Consider the following 24,280-nt stretch of genomic DNA (forward strand, 5'->3'; position numbering starts at 1 on the left):
TTTTCCTCATTTTCCTTCATTTTTCCTCCCCTAAACTCAATCAAGTTACTGTACTTCTAATTTACAAAGGTGCAACCTCGAGGAGAATCAGAGGTACATTGCTTAGTGATGTTTTTCAAGCTTCTTTTACTCTAGATAAGCTTTATTACACATCTTTTTAATATCTACTTGAAATGGAACATATCCTTTTTAATGTACATGAATGTTAGCAATACAGAATCTCTAGTCTTGAATTACTTGGCTTCACCCTAGAGACTCTTGTTTTACATGAAATCAACAAAATTCTACTCCCTAAATAACATTCTGGTCTGAATTATGGTGGTGTTTCTTCACTCCAGAGATTTCATAAAATATAAAATGGATATTTCATAATAAATTAAACTTGAACAGTTACAACTTTATTAACCTGGGCATAAAATATTCTACTAAGCAAGTGAATTCTGTACCCTCCCAATTTTTCCACCCTCTTATGAAAATAGCACTCAACCCCAGGCTTCACATTTGCCATTGTTAGTGAAAAAGAATGACAGTCCTTTAGGTACCTGTTCTGATGCTCTTGCAGGACTTGATAGATGCTGATAAGAAAGGTTTGATTTTTAAAGCTCCCGATGGCACAGTCCTTGTAGATTCGGAACTCTGCAGCTGTAACAGCCTCCCCCTCTGGAATCTGGGACAAGTTAAACTTGAACTCTTTGTGGTGTCGTTGGTGAGGTGTGAACTCCTTGTCATATTCAACTAAATATTAAAACAAACAAACAAACAAAAAACCTGACATTAACAAAAGTTTTCATGGTCTGTCATCTCAAAGCTCTATACACCACTCACAAAGCCTCATATTACTCTGTGAAAGAGGGAACTGTTTTCTCCATTGTGATGATGAGGCTATTGAAGCAGAGAAAGGGACAGGTAAAATTAAGTGAGCTGCTCAAGCCCAGTAAGTCAGTGGCTGACCCAGAAACAAAATCCAGATTGCCTGATTCCCAGGTTTGTGCTTTAGGCTGCCAATCAAAATAATAATTTGTATAATATCATGTCCAGGGATAAATTTAACCAAAAAAACACCCTGTTCTCTCCCCTTTGCAAAAGCTTGCTTTAGCACAAGAGAACTGCAAGCCAGTGGCCACCTCAGTTTTGGTTAGGTGTCCTTGGTTCCTCCTGAAGCACTGATGCTCATAAATAGGTATGAGATATATATGGTAAGTGAGGCCCAAATCAAGCCATTTGTATTTATTCAAAGAGGTATGCACCTTAGAATTTGCATTTTCTTCCCCAGAGGTTTTTTCTTTTATTTTCTCTATCCTTATATACCTTCCTTGTTTGGGTTTTAACTCAATCCAGCACCATTTTGTTCCCTGGATTTCAATTTAATAATAATTTGTTTTAAAATGTTTATAAACTACAAAGACAATCCAGCAAAGTTGCTCTCACCAATGGATCTGAAACAGGAATTGTGTCAGTAATAAAAAAAAAGTCAACATTATGTTATCAATGTAAAAAACGTAGCTACGGATCAATGGTGAGGGGAGGATTTTCTTTCTAAATTACCCTGATGCCTTTTCTCTTAATATGTCAACTCGCTCCTGCTCAAGAAGCAAGGCCATACCATTCCCACCATGGCTCCTGCGAACAAAGCAGCATTTACACTTGTACTTTCCACAGCAAAACTTTTGTCATTTGAGGAGGATTGGGGTAAATGACAAAAGTTTTGATCAATTGCAAATACAGACATAGCCTAAGAAAAGCAAAGCTATCCCGCTGTTCCCAATGCACACCGTCCATGGGTCGACACACCTCAACCTTCATTTCTGCTCACTTACCTGTCCCCCTCAACTCCAATCTTGGCTTCCTCTCTGTCCTCTCCCTATTATTTATCTGCAGTTGGAAGCTGTTCTTTCAATGTGGGACCTCACCTACCTGGAACTCTACTGTAGCTCCCGTTAAGTCACTTAGTCTTTTCCTTCTTTTTGAAGCTTGCCTGGAAATCTTTGTAGTACTGGGCACTAAGGATGCTATATAAAGTTACGGTATAAATAGATGAATTTGGGAACTATTAATTTTGGCATCTCAAAGTCATTAAAATATCAGCTTGATTGGTTTAGAATTTACACAAACAAGAGTACAGGCTATTGAGTATAATACAGTGGGATTCAACCTTTTTTTTCATTTGCAGATCCCTAACAAATTTCAAATGAATGTGTAGAACCCTTTGAAAATCTTACAACAGTGTGTGCTGTGCCACCTCTCCCAGGGGTCCATGGACAACAAGCTGAAAACCACTCATCTAAGAGCTTCCAGAAAGAGGAATAGGTTGCCCATTGTTTTCCTTCAAAGAGTGTACCAACTAGAGGTATCATTTCCTTCTAATGCTTCAGAACATATTTGTTCAATGTTACTGTATCCTTCCTGTATTCTTTACTGGCTGATGTTTCTTTTAACCAAAGATTTCATTACAGTATAGATAAGGATTTTTGAGATTATTGCTGCTAAAGCATCCCATCTAAAATCAACTTTTGCATAGATTGATATACACTAGTGTTAGCAGGCATTTATTTGTATGTACTGTACTCAGTAAAAGGGGATGGACTATGTAGTTATTTTTAGAGTGTTGCATCTATTTCCATTCCCTGATAGAGCCTACTTTTTTAAACACTATGTTGGAATATTTCATTAGCATAGAAAAGTCAAATCACTAAAAAGGGGGGGGGAGTTAATATTAAAGAGACAGATACAAGGATCTGAACCTCTGCTACAGGATATACAGATGTATACAGTGATTGGTGATGGAATGGTCTGAATCAGCTATTGGGAAAGATGGGCAGGGGGAGAATGAAACAATAATTCTTCCCTGAGTACCTATTACACCTGTATGTTTCTCAGGCTATGTCTACACTACAGAGGTTTTTTGGAAAAAACAGCCGTTTTTCCAAAAAAATTTCACTTATGTCCACAATGCAATCGCGTTCTTTCGAAAGAAAATCAAAAGAAGAGAGGGGTTTTTCCAACATTGGTAAACCTCTTTCTACAAGAAAGAAACCTTTTTGTGAAAGAGCCCTTTTGGAAAAAGACGTGTGTGGACGGGGAAGAGGGAGTTCTTTCAAAAGAAGAGGAAAGAGGAAAAAGCACAGGTCCCCTGGTGGCCACTTCATCCATAGTAATCACAGCTTAAATGCGAGAAAGGGTCCACATTGAATGGACACTATCAGTTGAAAAAGCAGATCGCTTTTTCGATGTGCTTTGGCAGTGTGGACGTGCTCTTTTGGAAGAAGTTGTTTCAGAAAAGCTTCTTCCAAAAGAAGCCTGCAGTCTACACATGGCCTCAGTTAGCATGTAGCGTCTATACCTCTACATGTTCCTAGGTTCTGCCGGTGAAACAGATTTAAGCTCTACTCCCCACTCTCTCGACAACATTTGCCACTGAGTTTGGGACCAAATCAACCTATTGTGCTAAACAAAGCATGGGAAGGGCCACTTTTCCTCCAAGATGTGTTGCAAAAGATGAGGTTGGACGAGCAAAGATAGAAGGAGAAAAGAATGGTATAAAAATATGAAGGAATGGGGAGAAATTGAGCAGAAAAAGGCAGAGTCCTAGGAAAAGGTGGTGGGAGAAACAAGAGAATAGAAGGAGAAGGAGACAGTAAGACTTAAATCAGAAAAATGAAAGAAATAGTCCATGTCTCTTGCTAGTCACAGAAAGGAAGCCCTCTCTCAAGATCTGATTCAGCATCAGTAAGTATAGAACTGAAAGTAAAGTGCTTCCCCACCCAACACATGGTAGGAAACATGAAGGGTGTCAGTTCTTTCCCCATTAAAATATCTCCAGATTTCAATTTGCAGAAATAGTGTGGGATTGAAGACCTCTGGTCCCAAACATAAACATTTAATGGATAACATTAAACTTGAAATCTAATCAATTTTTAAGAGAATAAAAAGTAACTTGAAGCCCAAGTGCTGCAGCATCTTCTCGTTTGAAGTAGTTTCCATCAAATACAGGGTTTACAATTTGGTTCCACTATACAGATTGTTCCAGCTTCCTTCATTTCAAGTGCAACATAAAACCCAAGTTCTCCTCTCAGTTTTTATGATTGGACAAGCACATTTTAAAGTGTTTTTGTCTCCCAATGTCACAGTGTGAGACCCACACAAACAAGGAAAGCCAACAAAGATTACTACCGGGGAAATGAGGAAACTGCCTGTATTCAAGTCTCAAAGTGCTGTCAGAGTAAAGTAATTAAAAAAAGAAAAAATACTTTTGTTTTCCAGTCTTTCAGCTACAGCAAAAGACATTAGTGGTTACAGAAGCACATACAATTTCAGGAAGTTTTATTTTTAAATTGATGTTGTCTCTCTAGATTGTGTCCAGAAAGCATGCCTACAATGTCACAGGACTGGAAAAAAATTAAATGAAGCTTGTATGAAACTAGCATAAAAGTTTTACTGTTTGATTGGAAAGTTTTTCTAAAATGTCCTATAATATAATGTAGCATGATGTTTCTCCTTGTATGAGTGGGTCTGGTAGGATATTTAACTTGTACATATTCATTACAAGACCCTGGAAGAATTTCACAGGAATTTCAACAACTTCCACCCCACCATCAACCTCAGCCTGGATCAATCCACATGAGAAATCCACTTTCTTGACACTACAGTACAATTAAATGGACACGTTTCCACATCATTTAATTCCACTTATACTGGAAACCTACCGACTGCTACACTTATCTTCATGCCTCTAGCTTCCATCCCAGACACATTTCTCAATCTACTGTTTACAGCCTAGCCCTAAGATACAACCAGATTTGCTCCAATCCCACAAACAGACACAAACACCTACAGGAGCTATAGAGCACATTCTTAAAACTGATATATGCACACGGAGAAGTGAAAAAACAGATCGACAGAGCTAAAAGAGTGCCCAGACATGAACTTCAAGACAGGCCAAAAAGAGAAAACAACAGAATTTCACTTGTTACCTACAGCCCTCCAATGCATTATCAACAATCTACAACCTATACTGGAAAATGACTCCTCACTCTCATAGGCCTTGGGAGAAAGGCCAGTCCTCCCCTACATACAACCCCCTAACCGCAAAGAAATTCTTTCCAGTAACCACACAACACACCTCCATCATAATCATCCAGGAACCCACCCCAACAATCAGCCCCAGTGCCAACTCTGCCCACACATCTAAACAAGCGATTTCATCACTGGACCTAACCACATCAACCACTACATCAGGGGCTCATTTAACTGCACATCCACTAATGTGATGTATGCCATCAAATGCCAGCAATGCCCCACTGAGTATATTGGCCAAACTAGACAGTCTCCATGGGAAAGAATTAATGAACACAAATCAGATATCCGAAAAGGCAACACACAGAAACCTGTTGGAGAACACTTTAACTGCCCAGACCCTCATTAATGGATCTCCAAGTCGCTGTGTTGTTTTAGGCCCATTCCACAAGCCAAATACACAGGGAAGGGTTGGAACTTAAGAATTAAACTTGTAATTTAAATCTTTAAAAAAAAAAAAAAAAGGCGTTATGCAATGTAAACTGTGCTTTTTCGAAAGAGGGACTCCAGACTGCCTGGGTGCTCTCTTTCGAAAAAGCGGCTCGCTTTTTTGAAAGTACTGGCTGTAGTCTAGATGCTCTCTTTCAAAAGAGGCTTGTAGTATAGACGTACCATTAGAGACTAACAACAATCTATAGTATGAGCTTTCATGGGTACGCACAAAAGCTCATGATATTGTATATTTTTATTCATCTCAGGTGCCACAGGACTACTTATTTTTAAAGTGACACGCTAAAAACAGCTTACCGCCCCCAAGACTCTTTATCACAGTATGCTGCAACAGGTAAGCTATATTCAAGAGCAGAAAATGCACACCAAAATGCATAAATTTATCTGTCTGTTTCTTAAAACTAATTAAGCAGCTTATCCCCACAGCTTCTACTGAGAGGCTGTTCCAGGGCCTTACTCGTCTAACTGTACGAAACTTTCTTCTAATTCCAAGACTGAATTTATTCAGTCAGTTTATATGCATTTGGTCTTGTGCTGACATTGTCCTTTACCTTCAATAGCTCTCCCCCTCCCCCCCCCCCCCCGCCCCCGGTATTTACCTCCCTAATGTATTTCTAGAGTGCTCTCAGCCGTCCTTTTACCAGACTGAACAAGCCAAGCTCCCTCAGTTTCCTTCTATAAGATAGGTCAACCCCTCCTTTCCCTGAATCATTTTAGTATTACTACTTCTTCACATCTGTTCCAGTTTGAATTCACCTTTGTTGAACATGGGTAGGGGCCTTCATATTCAGTGTTTCTTCTAATTTTTCTTGGGACAATATCAGTATTAATTACTACAACAACAAAAACAGCTTAAAATCCATGCAAAAACCTATTAGGTTTCTTTCTGGGTAAATATCAGGGTTTATTTTGGTGGATGGAAGGACAGACTTTCATTTTTTCCCATTCAACGAGTCAAAACTTTAAAAGATTATCTGCTAACATCTGGAAATGTGTAGGCGGTGGGCATGAGATTAATCAGTATGTGCAGCTGCACACACACTTTAAAGTTTATATACATGCTTGTTTCATTGTCTGTGTCTTCTAAATTAATACACAGCCTTACTTCAACAGGTAGCTTTATATAGAGACACAGACAAACGTATAATCGTAATACATGTATCTCATGCAATGTATTGTATTTTCCTAATAAAACAAGTTTTTATAAATGTTTGTTTGATACAAAAGCAGGATAAACATTGGGGAGAAACAATAAGACTTTTTGTAAAACCCAAGATCTTTTTTTCATTTAACTGATTTTTCATGTAACAGGATTTTTTTCTTCTTTGTGTAACTGAAAACGAAGGGGCTTAAACCTGAGTGAGCAGAATTGTACACAGTATTCCAGAGATCTCACCAATGACTTGTACAATGGCATTTATATTCCTCTCTCTCCTGAAGCTTCAGCAAACACATCTTAGGATCACATTTGCCTTTTTCAAAGTCACATCACATTGGTGGCTCAGTCATCCTGTGATTAGACCACTCCCCCAGGTCTCTCTCCTCCTTTGTCATTTCCAACTTACTATGGGTATGTCTAGACTACAGGCTTCTGTCGACAGAAGCAAGTTCTTACTACATTGAGTTCTGTCGACAAAGCAAGCTGCTTTGTTGACATGGTAGTGTAGACGCAAAGGACAGTTTACATGCAATAACACCTTCTGTCGACAGAAACTCTGACGACAGAAGGCGTTATGCCTCATAAAATGAGGTTTACCAGCGTTGACAAAACTGCTGAGTTCTGTCGACGTTATGTCGACAGAACTCAGTGGTAGTGTGGACGCAGGTATAGTTTTGTCGACAAAAGTCCACTTTTGTCGACAAAACTCTGTAGTCTAGACACACCCTATGTGATCTGACCCTTTGTACTATGGAATTTCATCCCATTCCACTCTGAAAGATTATCCGGATCCTCAGGTATAGCATTCTGATCCTCCTCCGTATTGATGATGCCTCCCAACTTTGCAGCATCAGCAAATTCTAATAGTATATTCCTACTTTTTGTACTAAGGTTATTAATAAAAAGATTGGCTACAATAGGTCCCCAAACCGATCCAGGATGAACTCTACTAGTAACCTCCCTCCAGTCCAATAATCCATTTTTTAGCACAAAGCATTGCCTTCTCCCCTTTAGTCAATTCCCTGCCTACCTTAAAAGGTTTGTACTGATGTTCATCTTTCCTAATTTAACACCATGTTGAATAATTTACTGAAGTCCAAATTATACCAGATCTATTGCACCCCTCCCCCCATCTTAAAAAAACACCCACATAATTATTATTCTCTCAAAGGAGGAAATCAGGTTAATCTGACATCACATGGTCTGATCTACATTTGATAAAAGGATATAATGCAATATAGTTTATTTTATTTTATTTCATTTCATTTCTTTTTTTGTTGTTGTTCACAATTTATTCTTAAACCTTGCCATCTGCCGAGGTAAAACTAACACATCTGTAATTACCTGGACTACTGCCCCCATCTTCTTAGATGTAGGTACAAAGTTAACTATTATCCAATCATGTGGTTCTATACCTGAATAGGAAGATTTATTTAAAAAAAAAAATCTCACTACTGGAATAGCAATCACATATACCAGTTTTTTCCATGTTCTGGGATGGAAGTTATCCAGCCCCACAATTTGAGTGCAGTCATTTCTTTAAGATCTTCTTCCATCTCTGAAGTGGCAATTTTCATTTCTTGACATTCATTTCCATCAGCTGTACTGCCTTCATACCCATATCGTCATCCTTACTGAAAAACCAAGACTGAACGAATACTTCGGGTTTGGGCCATACCTAGATTATCTGTAATCTCCTTCCCATCCACTCTGCAAAGCAGCCCAATCTTATCACTCCCTAAATAAAACCCCTCTTATTTATTTTAATTAGCTGTGCGAGAGTTAGTTCAGCAGTTTTCACTTTATCCCTACATTTTCCCAACCACCGCAATATAGCTTTCTTTACTAATCAGACACCTTTTTCCATTCCCTATCTCCAAACATTCTTTTTTAGGTGGTTATCCATCTAGCTGGGTCTAGAACTTTTCCCTATAAATCCTCCCCCCTTTTCTAGAGATGCAAGTTTCAGACAGTTTGTGTACAGGTGAAGAAATTCCAAGCCTCCTCCGTATTTAAGGACTTCAGGCTCTTCAGTCTGACTGATTTTTACCTCATTTCCTTAATATCCCCAACGCTGTTGTTTTCAACTAATAAGAATAATAATTTAAAGGAAACCCAGCCTTTACAATTTACTGGTAAGGAAACTTTTGATTTTTAAGTCCACTTAGCTTGTTAAACTACATTTTAACTTGCATTTTAGACTTATTTTCTTTTTGTAATTAATCATGATTTGTAGGCTTCATCACTTAAAAAAAATCTGTCTTACTGTTTTATCTTAATCAGTGCGATTGTATTAGAGCGTGTGGGAAAATCCATTTGGGAGAACAAGGCTGGTGCATGTATCATTTTCCTTTGATGAAATGACAGGCTTTCCATGAGCTTGTACTGTACAGAAGGGTACTGAGCAATAAAAGACACATTTTTAGAACAAGGCTGGGATTAAGAATTTGTGGGTTTCACCATGTATGTAATTTATGAGTGACTAGTCAGAATACTCACTGCACATGAATCTGGGAGTGAATTTGCATGGTAAAGGTTGTGTGAGCAGGCCAGAAGCGGCTGTTCTGATAGCCAAGCAGTGTAAAAGACATCCCAGGCTAGAGCATTAAGGGGACACCATTGTTGCAACAGTCCACATTGCCCAGGGCACAATGTCACAGTTAAAGACTCCCATTATGACAATTCCCAAAAAGCATTTCTCTCTCTGTTATTAAAAGAGATCTCCGATTGTATTGCAGATGTGACCCTAAAGAACTATAGCAGACCCCTAAACACTATCCCAACAGAATTGCTTTTACAATCCTTCCCCAAATTGACTGCAATTCAAACAGATTTCGGTTTGGCCATACTGTCACTTTGTATTTCTTTATAGTTTACTGCCTCAGTGATATACAATGCTACCCTACCATCTTTACGTTTATTCCCCCCTTTCTCTCTCTTCTAAACAGCACGTTATTCTTCAATACCTGTATTCCAGTCATGAGCGGTACTGTATTCCACTATGTTTCTGTGATCTCTATCTGGTTTGGCTTCTTGCACCAATAGCTGTAGTTCCTCCATTCTATTGCCAAGACCTCTTGAATCCATTTCAGGTGTTTCGCTTAGGACCTCATCCACTTGCCTGGTTGTGGTGTTCCATTATCCCTTGATATGTCATCATATAGCTAATTTTCCTGCTCCCACATATTAAAGACAGGAGTGAAGATTTCATGAGTTTCTCCCAACTTCCTCCCTTCATCTCCCAGTTCAGTCTTATCTCTTATCCCTCAGTCTTATCCCTCTTATCCTTTATCCCAGTCTTGACCTAGAAGATTAAACAGCCTAGGTATACAAGAAGAGTCGTCTTTTTGTAAATATCATGCAGTGGTCAAACATCCCAAAGCCTTTTTCACTGCACCAATCCTTGAGCTGTCTGTTGATTTTCATCATCTTGTCATGCTTTTGCCCTCCATCACTAGGGACAGAAAATATTCCACCAGAAAAATATCACCTGAGCTGCCACTTCAAGTGTCTATTATAGCCACATGTCGTTATCCTTCATTCGTTCCAATGCGAATCTAGCTGAGTCATTCATCTGGACACGCAGCACAATTGGTGGATGATTTCCCACTCACATCAGGGTCCTTTTCTGTCTCACATCCGCCTCTTATATCCATGGTCCTGGGAGACAGTTCACACTGTTGTTCTCTGGATCTGGTCTGTTGAGTCTCAGATCACGTAGAGCTGTATTTTCTTGGTCTCTCTCCAACCCCTGTACAGCTTCCTTATTTTTTCTTTAGCCAACGTCCAGAGCCTCTTTCAATTATCTCTTCTGTGGGGATGAAGCTTCCCTTCTTTTCTTCCTTGCCACACTATTTTCCGCCTGTTTATCCACATCACTGACCTAATAGCAAACCTGTTATTCAACCTGATTTCATCACCACAACTGGTCCCTTTATCTGCCTTGTCCTCATGGTCACTATTCAATGGATCAACTCTCCTGTTCTGGCAGTCTACCCCTTCATGTCCTTCTGTTTGGACAGTGTCTGCAAATCTTGAGTTGTCTGAACCACTGTTTCCTGTCTTCTCTCCTGTATTAAACCTTCACCCGAACTCAATCATTTTCTCCAGCTGCATCTCTAATCTTTCAATCTTGTCAACTGAGAGCTCTACCAGGTGACATTTTATGGAAGTAGTTTCCATCAATTATCACCTCAAGGGTGTTGAATATATAGCAGCTTTCACATTTTTTTTGTTGCTCTTCTGCTTGGATCATGTCTAGTGCTGTCTCAGTAGCCATCACGGTCTTCTCTTCCTTGGGAAAAAAAAAAGGAAGAAAGGGAAAGTCTCCCATCTCCATTCTGCAATGAAATCATAATGAAGAATGTGTGTCACCATAATCATTTTCATGGTAGACATGGGATTGTGACTTCATTGCAGCATTAAGCAGAGAGAAAAAACAAAAGCTATGGGGGAAAAAGCTCTTATCTAAGCACAAATTGCGGGGTGGGAGGGAGGGGAGAGGGAGCAACAGCAACAGCAGCTAAAAATATTCAGAAGTATGCTGGCCACAAATACGAATTTGTAATATTAAAGGTTGTTGTCATCGACACGCTCGCTGAAAAGGGCCCCCATCTTTAGGATGAGAAAAGAAATGAAATTCAGATGCCATTTCATCTTTAGGTTATCCCATTGTTCCCTATCTAGAAGTGCTTGTAAGTGCAGGGGTGAGAGAGTTTCTACTTTAAGACATACCATTTGACCTTTCTGGTCTCTGTCTTGATTGGATAGAAAACTCCCTTACTGAGTTAGAAGGTCCTAGGCAGATTTACATTGAATGAAAATCTGGTCCTCTGTAAAAAGTTGTGGGTGCTAGAAAAGAATTATTCCAAAAAATAACCAATGATTAATTTGAACTCAGGACAGTTACAGAGATTACATTGAACAATAGCTAACAATTGTTTACACAACTTTCTATAATGTATCTCGAAACAGTCTATTTGCCATAGAAAACATTAACTGCTGTTCCTTTGTGCAGGAAGGTAGGCTGGAACTAGTTAATAAAAAACAAGATTAAGATCAATAATTACACAACAGCTCATGTTCTGATTCCTAAATCAGACAGACTTTTAAAACAAAATCACGTACCCATCAAATTCACCGCATATACAGAAAATCCATTTGCATACCAACCACTGAGATGCTTACTCTTCAGTCAGGATGCTGCATATTAAAACTATCAACATCTTGGACCAGTTTCACTAAAGCTGGCACAGAAAGGCCTGAGTTACCAGTGAGGGATGTCAGGAGAACCAGCTGTAATTCCTATTGGGAGCTCCATAACAGCTAAGCCAAGACAGTGCCATGCATTCTGACGGTTCCCTGGCTCTCTACAGTCACAACAGCATAGTAAAAATGAGACTGCTTTGTGAGCACAACAGGTTGAGGCAGGCTTAAAAAAGGGATCTTTACCATTGTGAATATAGGTGCCCTCTAGCCAACTTTCTCCATAGAGATTGGCTAGGTTCAAAAGCTTTTGTACATTGGATGACCTAGCAAGGATAGGCATCACACTGACACACTGAAAAACACCTCCGTGCCTGGAGGTGACAAGTTTGTTTTGGAGATGTCCAACTGATAAATCAAAAGAATTGTTGTTTGTATTTTCATAGCTATACAAGAAAGCTACTTCCCCCTGAGTTGATTAAAATTGGTCATTTAAAGAGAAAGCTGGATTTATTGGATTGGAAACTTTTTCCTATTTAGTTTCAAAATAAAATGTTATTAAATAATGTTTCCACTGATATATCCATACTTCATATTCAGGTTTCATACATACATATAATGTTTCTTGAAGGAATTGTTGTCAACCTGCCTGATGATACCTATCAAGATAAGATCAGAGTTGCAGCCAGAGACACAAAGGGCAGGAGAACATTTCTACAGCTTCCTTTTTTCCTTGTTTTTCTTTTGTACATGTAACAGGCCTGTATGCGAGGGTGTATGTGCGCATGTGTGCAAAGAATGTGAAAGCACCCCTCTTCATCCCTAAAGTAATCATGCTTAGGCCGGCCAGGGAAAGGCAGGAGCAGCGTGCTACCCAAACCTCCCACCCCCATGCTAAGGCTGGGGCTGATTTCCCCGCTTACCTGGGGGACCATGAGGGATGCATTCACACGTTTGCAGTCCACAGTTATGAAAAAAGCACCCACATCCACAGAAATTCTTGCATACAGGCCTATATATCCATATAATACTGATGTATCTCATCTAAAGTAATCTGTGGAAATTTCCTACTGTTCCTCACATTTCTCCTCCTCCAGGCTTGTAACATATCATGCTCTATTTCCTGCTGAAACCATCATTAAAATGGCAGCTCCTTGGGATTACACAGCTGTCCAAATCATATCAATAGGTATTTTGAAACATGTTCAGGAATTTTTAAATACTATGTTGCAATTTCCTGGTTTACTTCACACTGTCTGTGAAACTCTCTTTCTGTAAGAATTTAAGACAGTCCAAGTAAGACTCCCCAGTTTTGATTTAAATATTAATACAGCAGTTGTGCAAAATGGAAAATGTTTTGATTTTATCCTTTTCGCTCTCTTCCAAATTTACTAGGGAGCTTTAACATTATTAGTGTAACTGTGAATCTATCAGCAGTAAACAGGAAAGTCAGCCCCGTAAAAAATGTTTGCAAATTAAGTTACATGCTTTTCATTCTTTTGCACACTAAGCTCTTGGCACTGCATGCAGGTTTGGGTTTTTGTTTAATAGCCCAACTGAGGGAGAGAATTCTAGGACACAATACAATCTCACACTGTAAAAAAATACAGCAAAGGGTGTTTAGGATTTTATAAAATTACTGCAAATGTTTAATCCAGCATTCAAGGAAAAATGTCAGCCAGCAGAGTAAGTACAGAAACAATGTTGGAACAAGGTATTATTCTTGAAAATTTGCTAAACTGTGAAAAACTCTGTCCTGATCTGCATGAAACTAGAATTGCAATCTTCTATGTAAGGTTTGAGATTCACAACATCACAATCTATTCTTTCTTAGATTTTTTTTAACATTTTTAACTGGAATAACTGTTCTGTTCTAACACCTCATTTTCTAAGATGATAGTACTGCAAAAATGTTTTCAACTCACCTAGCAGGTATATTCCTGCAATACAAGACAGCAAACATGGGTATGTAAGTAAGGTGAGATGCTTTGTGCAAAACAGGCAGGAAGAGGAGGACACGGGGGGGGGGGGGAAGCAGGTAGAAACACTAGGAGCAAGAGAAGAAGAATCAACAAGGACAGAAAGAGATGTTAAGATGAGACTTTTGGAGACAAGACAGAAAAAAAAAAGTTATCCCTCAAAAACCTGGGAAGAGGAAAGTGACAGGAGTGATAAGAAAGGCTAATGTAATCTCTGCTTATCATACAACAGGTGTCATATCCTTAACATTCAGTTTCATAGATACCAAAGCCAGAGGAATGTTGCCTTTATTTAGTTTTATAACTTTAAAATGTATTATTTTTTTCCAAAAACAACAAATATTCCAAAATGCAAGATTCATCCTAATCCACAAGGCAAGCATAGTGGATTAGGATAAAGAAAAGAAAGAGGAAACAATGTATCTATGGCAGGGCCTGTATTAATCACAGATCTTTACAAAGACAGTCTCAATGGCTTTGAATTTTTCCAGCATCCCCCTTCTGAAGAATGCCAGCTGTTCATGAGCTACAAGGGCAGCCATCAAGCCAGGCATCAATGTTTGGTGGGGACTGACTTTTCAAGATACATTTTTATTGGATACAATTTTTGTGGGATTCATTTTTTAGCAACCAAAACTGTATGTTGGAAACATGCCACCTTGTTACCTAGGTAACCTCCCCATAGCAGGAATATATCTAAGAATGGAGATTTTAAGGGGGAAGACTCCAGCTTAACATCCAATATCAAACCAGTGCTTTGACTCATCTCATAACAAAAATTCTTGATATAGAGGCACTCCCAAAACACATGAGCTAACATAGTACCAAGGGAATTTCATTTCCAACAGCAGTCAATGTATGAGTTTCACTACCATTAACTTATATGCAGACCGATATATTAAACAAAAAAGCATCTCTTGGTGGAAAAAAAAAATGTAGCCTTTGACCTATAGTTGCTTTTTTCAAACATGAGGTACAGTTGTATATCGAGTCAGAGATAGCTATATTAGGGATGTAAGCAACTAGTCGCTCCCCCATTCTCCCCTCCCCCCCGCCCACCTTAGAGGCGAAGCAGGATCTATTAGAGGCAGCAAGGGGCGAAGCAGGATCCAGTGCTGGGTGCAGCCGGCTTAAAAGCTGATTCCCCCCAGCACCATCTCCGTGGGGAAAAGAGGCAGGGGCGCTGGTGGGAACTGGCGGCGCTTCCACCTTTGAAAAGCAGAAGTGCTCCAAGGAGCCTGGAGTGAGCAGGGGACTCAAACAGTCCCCTGCTCGTCCTGCGCTCTGGCTGTGCTTTGCTTTGGAAACGTGCAAGACTCTTGTACATTTCAAAAGCAGGGAGCATAGGGCCAGCAGGGGACTGTTTGAGTCCCGCACTGGCCAGGCTCCCTGCGGTGCTTCCGCCTTTCAAATATAGCAAGAGCTGGCAGGGCTCCTGCTACATTTCAAAGTCAGATGCACCCTTATTGACTAATGGAATAATCAGTGCAAATTACATCAACTATTCAATTAGTTGATTAATCTAAATTTAACTTCCTTAAGCTGTATAGCCAAATCTCTATTTCAAAACACCAATCAAATTATCAATTATCAGAGGGGTAGCCATGTTAGTCTGAATCTGCAAAAGCTGCAAGGAGTCCTGTGGCACCTTATAGACTAACTGAAGTGTTGGAGCATACACTTTCATGGGCAAAGACCCACTTCGTCAGATGCATGGAGTGGAAATTTCCAGAGGCAGGTATAAATCAGGAGGATGAGGCCCACTTCTAGTAGCTGATCTGAAGGTGTGAATACCAAGAGAGGAGAAGCTGCTTTTGTAGTTAGCGAGCCATTCACAGTCTTTGTTTAATCCTGAGTTGATTGTGTCAAACTTGAAGATGAACTGTAGCTCAGCAGTTTCTCTTTGAAGTCTGGTCCTGAAGTTTTTTTGCTTCAGGATGGCTACCTTTAGATCTGCAATTGTGTGTCCAGGGAGATTGAAGTGACCCCTACAGGTTTTTGTATGTTGCCAATCCGAATATCTGATTTGTGTCCATTTATTCTTTTACGTAGGGGCTGTCTGGTTTGGCCGATGTATATAGCAGAAGGGCATTGTTGGCACATGATAGCGTATATTACATTAGTAGATGAGCAGGAGAATGAACCAGTGATGGTATGGCTGATCTGGTTAGGTCCTGTGATGGTGTTGCTGGTGTATATATGTGGGCAGAGTCGACACCGAGGTTTGTAGCATGGATTGGTTCCTGAGAGAGTTATTATGGTGCTGTGTATAGTTGCTGGTGAGAATATGCTTCAAGTTGGCGGGTTGTCTGTGGGCGAGGATTGGCCTACCTCCCAAGGCCTGTAAAGGTGAGGGATCATTGTCCAGGATGGGCACATGATCTACAACCCATCCTGAACAACTCACAGGTGTATCGCGACCTCTTTGTTTTTGTTACTTCTTTGTTTTTGTCTTTTTTTTTGTCTGACAACATTTTTTTTGTTGAAGAACATTTTCATAGGTGTTCTGCATAAAAAATATTATTGTTTGGTATTCCATTGTCTCAAAAAGTTTAAGAAACACTGATCTAGGAAGTTTCCTCCGAAATATTAAAAATTCTGGACATTCTCCCGCCAAAGCATCTAAGGCAATACTTTCAGTGAAGATATTTACAGGCTCTGAAGCAGAGCAAGCCAAAATGTTGCTGAAGAGCTAGTTTAAATTTATCATTGTCAGTCTGCAATGACAGATTTGTGCTTCCTCTTTCCAGCCAACCTTTCCACATCAAGTTTTGCCACCAATTTTAAAAACAGGATTACTCCATAGGACAACTTCTGCATGGCACAACAAGTGGAAGCAGAGCTTTCTAACCATGTTTGATTTTTCTAGCTTGACTCACAGGCCTTACCAAGTGACCTCTGGAATCATAAAATCCATTGTAATTCAATTCTATCATGTCAGAAAGTGGGAGAGAAGTATACCAGTTCTAATTCAATCTGAACCCAAAGTGGGGTCTCTGCAGTCATATCTAACAATCACAAAGAAGCCTGATTCAACAACAGGATATATGATCATTTGGAAAAATGAAATCCCCCCATAGAGAGAGTGAGCTGTAATTTATTGAGAGCCAGGATAGGTTTCTTCCCTGTGCCCCGAAGGAACACTCTAAATTTCTTTAAATAAGCCTGTGGACTAGAAATATGAAGTCAAATAAATTGGACATACAAAGTTCTGGGAAGGATGTTCATTTTCAGTACTTTGAGAAAAACTTCAGGGATGGAGGATGACATACCTGATTAAAAGAGCTTTAAACTAAGAATCCGGGGAAGACAGCTGGGAGATGCTCATGTAATCTCCATGCCTGATTCTAATAGTCAATGGGAGGAAAATCAACTAAGAGAGGATACAATGCTGGAGAAAGGCCATCAAAAGCAAAGACAGTATCACTGGTAGGCGATACTGACAGTAGAGTTAACTACCCAATTAAGTGAGGAATCTGGGTGAAGCCAAGCAAAAACAGCTACAGGTATACACAGACTATTTGCACTGGTGTAACAAAATGAAGGAGCTAAAACTCCTGGTGCAGGAAGTAAAAGCAGATTTCATAGGGACAACAGAAACATGGTGGAGTAGTAGTCATGACTGACATTGAAGGTATGCGCTATTCAGGAATGACAGAAATAAGGTAAAGACAGTGGAGTAGCATTGTATATTAACTCTGAGGTAGACTAAATAAATTAGAAGTGATGGAATAAAAGAGTTTGGGTCAAAATCGCTTTGGGGAAGAAAACTAAGAGGCTCCCATGGGATTATGCTACAGACCCTCAAAAACCGATTTATACATGAACAGAGACCTCTTTAGTAATTTTTAATGAAATAAATACTAACGGGAATTGTGTATGGGAGACTCATCACAGATAAAATGGGATGATAAGTGACACTAATAATGGCAAAACCCAGATTTTCCTGAATGTCATAGCTGACAGGTTTCTTTACCAAAGAATCACCAAGCCAATAAGCAGTGATGAAATTTTAGATTTAACACTGTTGAGTAGGGAAGACTTCACAGATAAATTGGTTGTAGGAGGCAACCTTTGTTTGAGTGATCATGAGCTACTTCAGTTTAAACTAAATGGAAGAATAAACAAAAATAAGTCTGTAACTAAGGTTCCTGATTTCAAAAGGGCACACAAAAATAATAAAGGAAATGAGGGAAGCTGATTGGCCTGAAGAACTCAAAGGTCTGAATGTGAATTACGCTTGGAATTTAAATCTTAGTTACAGAAGCCTGAATCCCAAGTAAGAGGAAAATATTAATAGGTTGCAGACCAAGCATCTCAAAACAGTTATTAAGAGAAAGCAGAAAGAATACAAGGAAAAGAAGATGGAAAGGATCAGCAAGTAAAACCACCTCTTCCCCCTCTCCTCCATCCCCTTCTTGCTCCTGCTCAGGGCACCGGATACTTGCTACACATCTGATCTTTCCTACCCCCAACTGTTCCTGCTCCCTGCAGGGTATCCATCCTCCCATCATTGCTTGTCCATTTGAAAGCTGGGGCTCACCTACTTTTCCTGTCCTAGCAATGCTACTGCTTCCAAGGTCCTAATTTCCTTCTCAAGGATATTAATTCCTTTACTTTCACTGTTAAAATGTAAGCCTTAGTTCCAGTCTAAATTTTCTAGCTTCCACTTTGGCCATTCGATCGTATTATACCTTTTGCTGCTTGATTGACGAGCCTATTACCTCCGCAGCGTGGACACTTACAGATTGTACATCACCCCTTAACCTTCTCTTTGTTAAGATAAGCAGAGAGAGGTAATTGCATCTATCAATATAAAGCATGTCCACCCTGGGCAGCACATAAACCCCTCCCCCGGTCCTGCTTCTTTTGCCCCAAACTGTCTTTCAGAGCAAGACACGCTTCCTGTACATGAGACAAAATTTTCAAGTCACCAAGGCAGCTGCTCTGAGACTACACAGTTCACAAAGCCAGGAATAAAGCATTTGTAAAGATGAGAAATACCATTATTGTGGAAGGTTGGCTACAGAACCATTTACCTCCAGAAACCAGAATCTGGAGTTTGATCACTTTCAGAGGCTACTACAGAAAGCTCTCCTCTCCAGCAAAGCTTTTCTGCCCTAACCACATGCATGAGGTGTACATGGCTATGTTTTCCCCTTCTCTTTCATGAATAACCTGCCTTCCATTGTGGAGGTAGAAGACAAATACATTAGAGACCTCAACATGCATCCCTAATTTGCTTGGAAAGTGCTCAGGTATTACAGTGGTTGGAGCCACAGATAACTGCAAAAGAAATCCAGAATGTACAAGAAAGCCTATATTAAAGTTCTCAGTAGTTATCAGCTCCTTTTACTGAACAACAGTTCCTCAAGAAATTCCCCTCTGAGCTTGCCCCTAATTGCCTTTGGTCCTGATCCCATGGTCAAATCAGCTAGGGCTGAGTTCTAACCTTTCTTGCCCCCATATATCTAATTGTACAACCAGGGTCTGGGTTTGCATGTTGTAGTGGTCCAAATCCATACTTTAAAAAAAGAAAAAAAAGTAAAATTGATGCAACTGAAAGTTGACTAGGTAAGGGCAATAAAACAGCACCCAGAAGGCAGAGGATTAAGCTCAATGTTGCGATGGAGAGTGGTTAGAAAGCTGAAAGCTCTTTACTTCAGCAAATGGATTAGAATTTTGCTCATTGTAATCAACTTAATTTGTGACCTAACACCGGCTATGTTTTTATTAAAATGTAGCTAAAGTATGATTACCAATTTTTGTAATTTTGTGGGAATACACTGCACTAAATTGCTCCACTGAAAGGGTTCACAGTTGCTAATTCAGAGACTTGACTTTCAGAGCTCAGTGAAGAGTAAGAGTGAGAAGGAAGGTGATTCTGGTCAGGAGGCTATATATGTCCCCTGCTTGAACTAGACTAACCTGTTTCTACCTACTGGTCAAAGAACAAAGCTAAATAGGCATCATCAGGTGCTTCTTACATTGATTGTGTTGGAGTTGTGTTTCTTTTACATTGTCTACACTGGCATGTTTTGTTACAAAAAACTGTCTTTTGGGGACAAAACAGTGAGATTGTTTTTACTCTGCAATGCAACTTGTCGGGAAAACCATTCGCCTCCAGAGACCAGAACCTGTTGTTTGATCACTTTCAGAAGCTACTGCAGAAAAAAACCCCAAGTTTCCTCTCCAACAAAGCTTTTCTGCCCTAGCCACATTAACAGAACAGATTCTTAGTCCAGATAGTTGTCTTAAATTTTAATGCAGTAGCATAGCTCAAAAATATCCATCAGAAAAAAGAGCAGTCTCTGCAAAGTTCCTACTTTCTCTTTCTTTTCTATTTGGTGAATGGGAAAACAAAAAAGTTAAAACTCAGAAGCCAGATATTTAAAACCAAAAGATAACATGCACAAGTTTTGAAATGGAAGCACAGAAATTGACCTGGAAAAATCTCAGGCTGGCTAATGGGAAATTAATAAAACTTGGACTGGTTAAAAATAAAAATGAAAATTCCCAGAAGACCTGGCTTTCAGTTTATCTAGATCATTTCCCCCCAATGATCATGTTCCAAGCGATAAAATGCAAAGGAAACAACCCCCACAAAGCACCGTGTGCTAAGATTCATCACAGAATTGCTTGGCCATAAATTAGTCTTCAGACATTTGCTTTGCACATCCCAGCTGTTTGGTGATTTGAGCATTTTTCTGCCACACCCAGTTCTTCTAATTTAACCTTGTCATCAATGATCTTATTTTTCCTCTCTCTATAATACTCTCATCTCTTGCCTTCCTTGGTCCTCTGCCATCTTTTCCCAAGGTTTTTCCAACATAAAACTATTTATATTTTTAAACAAGATAACAGAAGCCAACTCCAAGCTTTTGTCTGTTGTCAAACGTAAAGTGAATTGCCAGGAGAATTTAATTTTATGACCCAATGGCAAACATGTTGGTTACAAACAGTGCGGCTTTTTAAAAATTCTTATTGCAACACAGTAATGAGATGGAAGGAATCCAGCGAGATGGTATACAACACCTGCTAATTTTTTTAAACTTAAAAACAAAATTATTTTGAAAACTTTCGGTGCTTAAATAGCCAGTCCATTGCTTTTTCTTCTCATTGTATTATTGCTTCCTCTAACTTTTTTTATTTATAATGGTTTAATTTATTACAGAAAAATATTTTAACACATTTATTAATTTCTCCTTACCTCTGGGTGCTCAGTCATATTCAACTACTCTACTATGAAGCGTTTTGGCAAGTGTGCCTGTTTCAGAATGTCAAAGCAAACATTTATGGAGAGCACAGCTAAAAGTTTATACTGCTGCGTATAAACAACAAAACAAAAAACCCACACACCAGTTTGGAAGTATTTGCTACCCTCGGCCTCAGCAGTGCCTTCTGCAAAGACAGTCAATTACATTACATACCACAGTGATGAACTTCCTCTAGTTAGTGTTGGAGAAAATGATCTGAAAATGTGTGACTTATATAATTCATGTTATTAGCTCCAGCTGCTGTCCTGCTTGGAAGAATCTACAGTTTAGAAAAAGCAGTGATGAAATGCTTTGAGTGTGACAGTAAAATGCTTGATAATAAGGGGGAGTGAAAAAAGATTCTAAAATATGTTCTTTCTGGCATAATAGTGGACTCCTAAAGCATTGTCAGTTATAAGACACCACAAGGTACTGAAACAATAACACACCACATCTAACATGTTCTCCATTACAAAAAAAAAAAAAAAAAAGACTGACAATCTATGTGAATGATTATGCTTGTGTGTGTTGTAACAAGACTGGGGACACTGAAAGCTCTGATCAGTAGGTACATGAACAGTTATTTTTTATGCGTTCCAACTCTTTGTGGTTTGTAAATTCCCAAAAGGGGCACGAGGGAGGATAAATGAACAGAGCAAACTAGTCTAGACCACAGATTTTGGCAATTTTATGCTATTTAAAAAATTACAGGAAATAGGCCAACTACAGAAAACACCCAGGAATATCTGATCTTTGTGCACTTGTGTGCAGTTTGCAAGGAAACTTTTAGACAATAGCCATGGTAGTACAGAATCCCACACTCTCAATGCTTTAATGAGCTACTGATACGTGCATACCCTTTTCTGAGTTTTTGTTGGCCCTTACTTTTTATATCCATGAACACCAGCAACAGCTAAGTAACAGTAGTGTTATAGTTTATACATAAAATTAACTTACCAATACAAGTTGAACCTCTAAAAACTGGGATTATGTGGTGTGGTAACATCTGTGGTCCTCCTGGACCACAGATGTTCCCAGGCCAGAGTGCCCTGGTGCACAGGACTCAGGTAGCAGGAGAGCTTGTTTTTGGGAATCCGTTCAGAGCTGGCAGCCCTGCTGGGTCTGGTGGCAGCCTGCCATGGGACAGCAGTCTGGCCAGGGCTGGCGGCAGCAGGGCCAGGAGCCCAGCTGGGGCTAGCAGCCTGAGCGGGGCAGGCAGCAGCAGCTAGCCCTGGAAGCCAGAGGGTGACAGCTGGAGTTAGGAGTGGGGAGGAAGGTGGAATTGACCTCTTCAGGTCCAGCAAACTCCCTCATTCAGGACCAGTCAGGTCCCCAGGATGCTAGACCAGGGAGGCCCACCCTGTATTCTAAAAAACCCTGAGGATTTTTCAGAACCAATACCCAACCCAGTTATCTGACAGGGTAGCTTTTTGGAAAGCTGCTCCTTCCCATTACAGCCCTGCCATATTTTTGAAATTCCTTTTTCCTGGTCATCCTGCCTGGTAAGCACATCTACCTGCTCTCCTTTGTTGTGTGCAACTGCCCTGCTAATCACATCAGCGACATGCTGTAGACCTGCTCCTGCCTGGAGTAAGTGGGAAATAATGGGTCTCCTGGGCCTGTAGGGAGAAGAGGCCATGCAGGCACAGCTCTGATCCAGCCATAGAAACATCAACATCTATGAGCAGCTTGCAGGGGGGAATGAAAAGTTGAGAAGCTGCGGCAGGAGTACCATAAAACCACAGAGACCAATAAAAGATCCAGCGTGGATCCACAAACCTGTTGCCTTCACAAAGAGCCACATGCTGGGCAGAGACACCACCACCACCACCACCTGCAAGAACGACATGCATAACTTCTGAGAAGTCTGAATCACAAGCCCCTGACATGAGCAGTGAGGAAGAGGAATAGGGGAAACAGAAGATCCAGCTGCACAGAGCACCAGGATATATTTGGGTGCGTCTACACTGCAGGGCTTAACTCAAAAGAAGCTACGCATATTGAGCTATATGATTTGCACAGCTTATTTTGAAATAGCTTATTTTGAAATTGGGAGCATCTATACAGCACGTATTTTGAAATAGAGCACTCTTCCCCTGACTTCCCTTACTCCTCGTACAATGAGGGTTACAGGACTCGGAGTACAAAGTCCTCCAGCTTGACAGCATTTCAACACTATTTCGAAATAACTGCCTGCTGTGTAAACGCAGACTAAGTTATTTCGAAATAACACTTCTGTGTAGACGTACTCTTTGTGACCACCACAGTCCAGCCAATCCCTGCAATCGAACATAGGAGAGCCTGATTCAGGGGAAGAAACTCCGGTAAGTATGCAGTTGGCTTTGAAGTTACACGACTACTGTCCCCCAGTAGCTGGATACATATGGGCTGTGTCTGGACTGGCCAGTTTTTCCGGAAAATCAGACGCTTTTCTGGAAAAACTTGCCAGCTGTCTACACTGGCCGCTTAAATTTCTGCAAAAGCACTGACTTCCTACTGTAAGAAATCAGTGCTTTTTGCAGAAATACTATGCTGCTCCCGTTCGGGCAAAAGTCCCTTTTGCACAAAACTTTGGCAAAAGGGCCAGTGTAGACAGCTGAGATTTGTTTTCCGCAAAAAAGCCCCAGTCACGAAAATGGCAATTGGGGCTTTTTTGTGCAAAAGTGCGTCTAGATTGGCATGGACGCTTTTCTGCAAAAAGTGCTTTTGTGGAAAAGCATCCGTGCCGATCTAGACGCTCTTTTCCAAAAATGCTTTTAATGGAAAACTTTTCTGTTAAGAGCATTTCCGGAAAATCATGCCAGTCTAGACACAGCCATCTTGATTTACAGTACTTTCTTTCACTTATGCTTGATGAGGGAGCAGAACAACCAACAAGAGGCAGTGTTGCCCTTTGCTTTTCATTTCCCTCAAGTTTGGCAAAGGGGGTCACACAGAGCAGATTGTCACCAGAATATCCTGTGAATTCTGTACAGACATCTCAATAAAACTGTCATAGAAGTACTCTGCAATCCTCTGCCAAAGGTTTCCGGGGAGAGCTGTTTCCGCCTGTAGGGGTTCCCCCCTCGTGCGGAGGGGCTTACGTCCGCCCCCCTCAGTTTCCACAGTCGTTAGCGACTCAATGTGCCCGGTTTCACCCTGTTCAGCTCGACGGTTGG

General features: G+C 40.2%; 1 protein-coding gene and 1 long non-coding RNA gene across 3 annotated transcripts in view; one reads left to right on the plus strand and one right to left on the minus strand.

Moving 5' to 3' along the window:
• BMP6 (bone morphogenetic protein 6) overlaps positions 1 to 24,280 on the minus strand; it is a 137,909-nt gene that overhangs the window by 32,624 nt on the left and 81,005 nt on the right. The window contains exons 1-2 of one of the 2 annotated variants that reach the window (XM_075921281.1): positions 9,649 to 10,923; positions 543 to 735 (exon numbers count right to left, since the gene is read on the minus strand). In XM_075921281.1, coding sequence (XP_075777396.1) covers positions 543 to 735; positions 9,649 to 9,769 — 314 coding nt within the window. In that variant the 5' untranslated portion in view covers positions 9,770 to 10,923. Of the gene's footprint in view, positions 1 to 542; positions 736 to 9,648; positions 10,924 to 24,280 lie in introns of those variants that run through there. The other variant, XM_075921280.1, reaches the window with a different exon arrangement.
• On the plus strand, positions 730 to 23,594 carry LOC142827177 (uncharacterized). Its single transcript, XR_012901655.1, has 3 exons — positions 730 to 2,347; positions 5,772 to 5,857; positions 22,748 to 23,594. It is a non-coding gene; the product is annotated as an uncharacterized LOC142827177 (long non-coding RNA).

Source organism: Pelodiscus sinensis, chromosome 2 (genome assembly GCF_049634645.1).
Source record: "Pelodiscus sinensis isolate JC-2024 chromosome 2, ASM4963464v1, whole genome shotgun sequence".
In the NCBI taxonomy this organism is placed as follows: Eukaryota; Metazoa; Chordata; order Testudines; family Trionychidae; genus Pelodiscus; species Pelodiscus sinensis.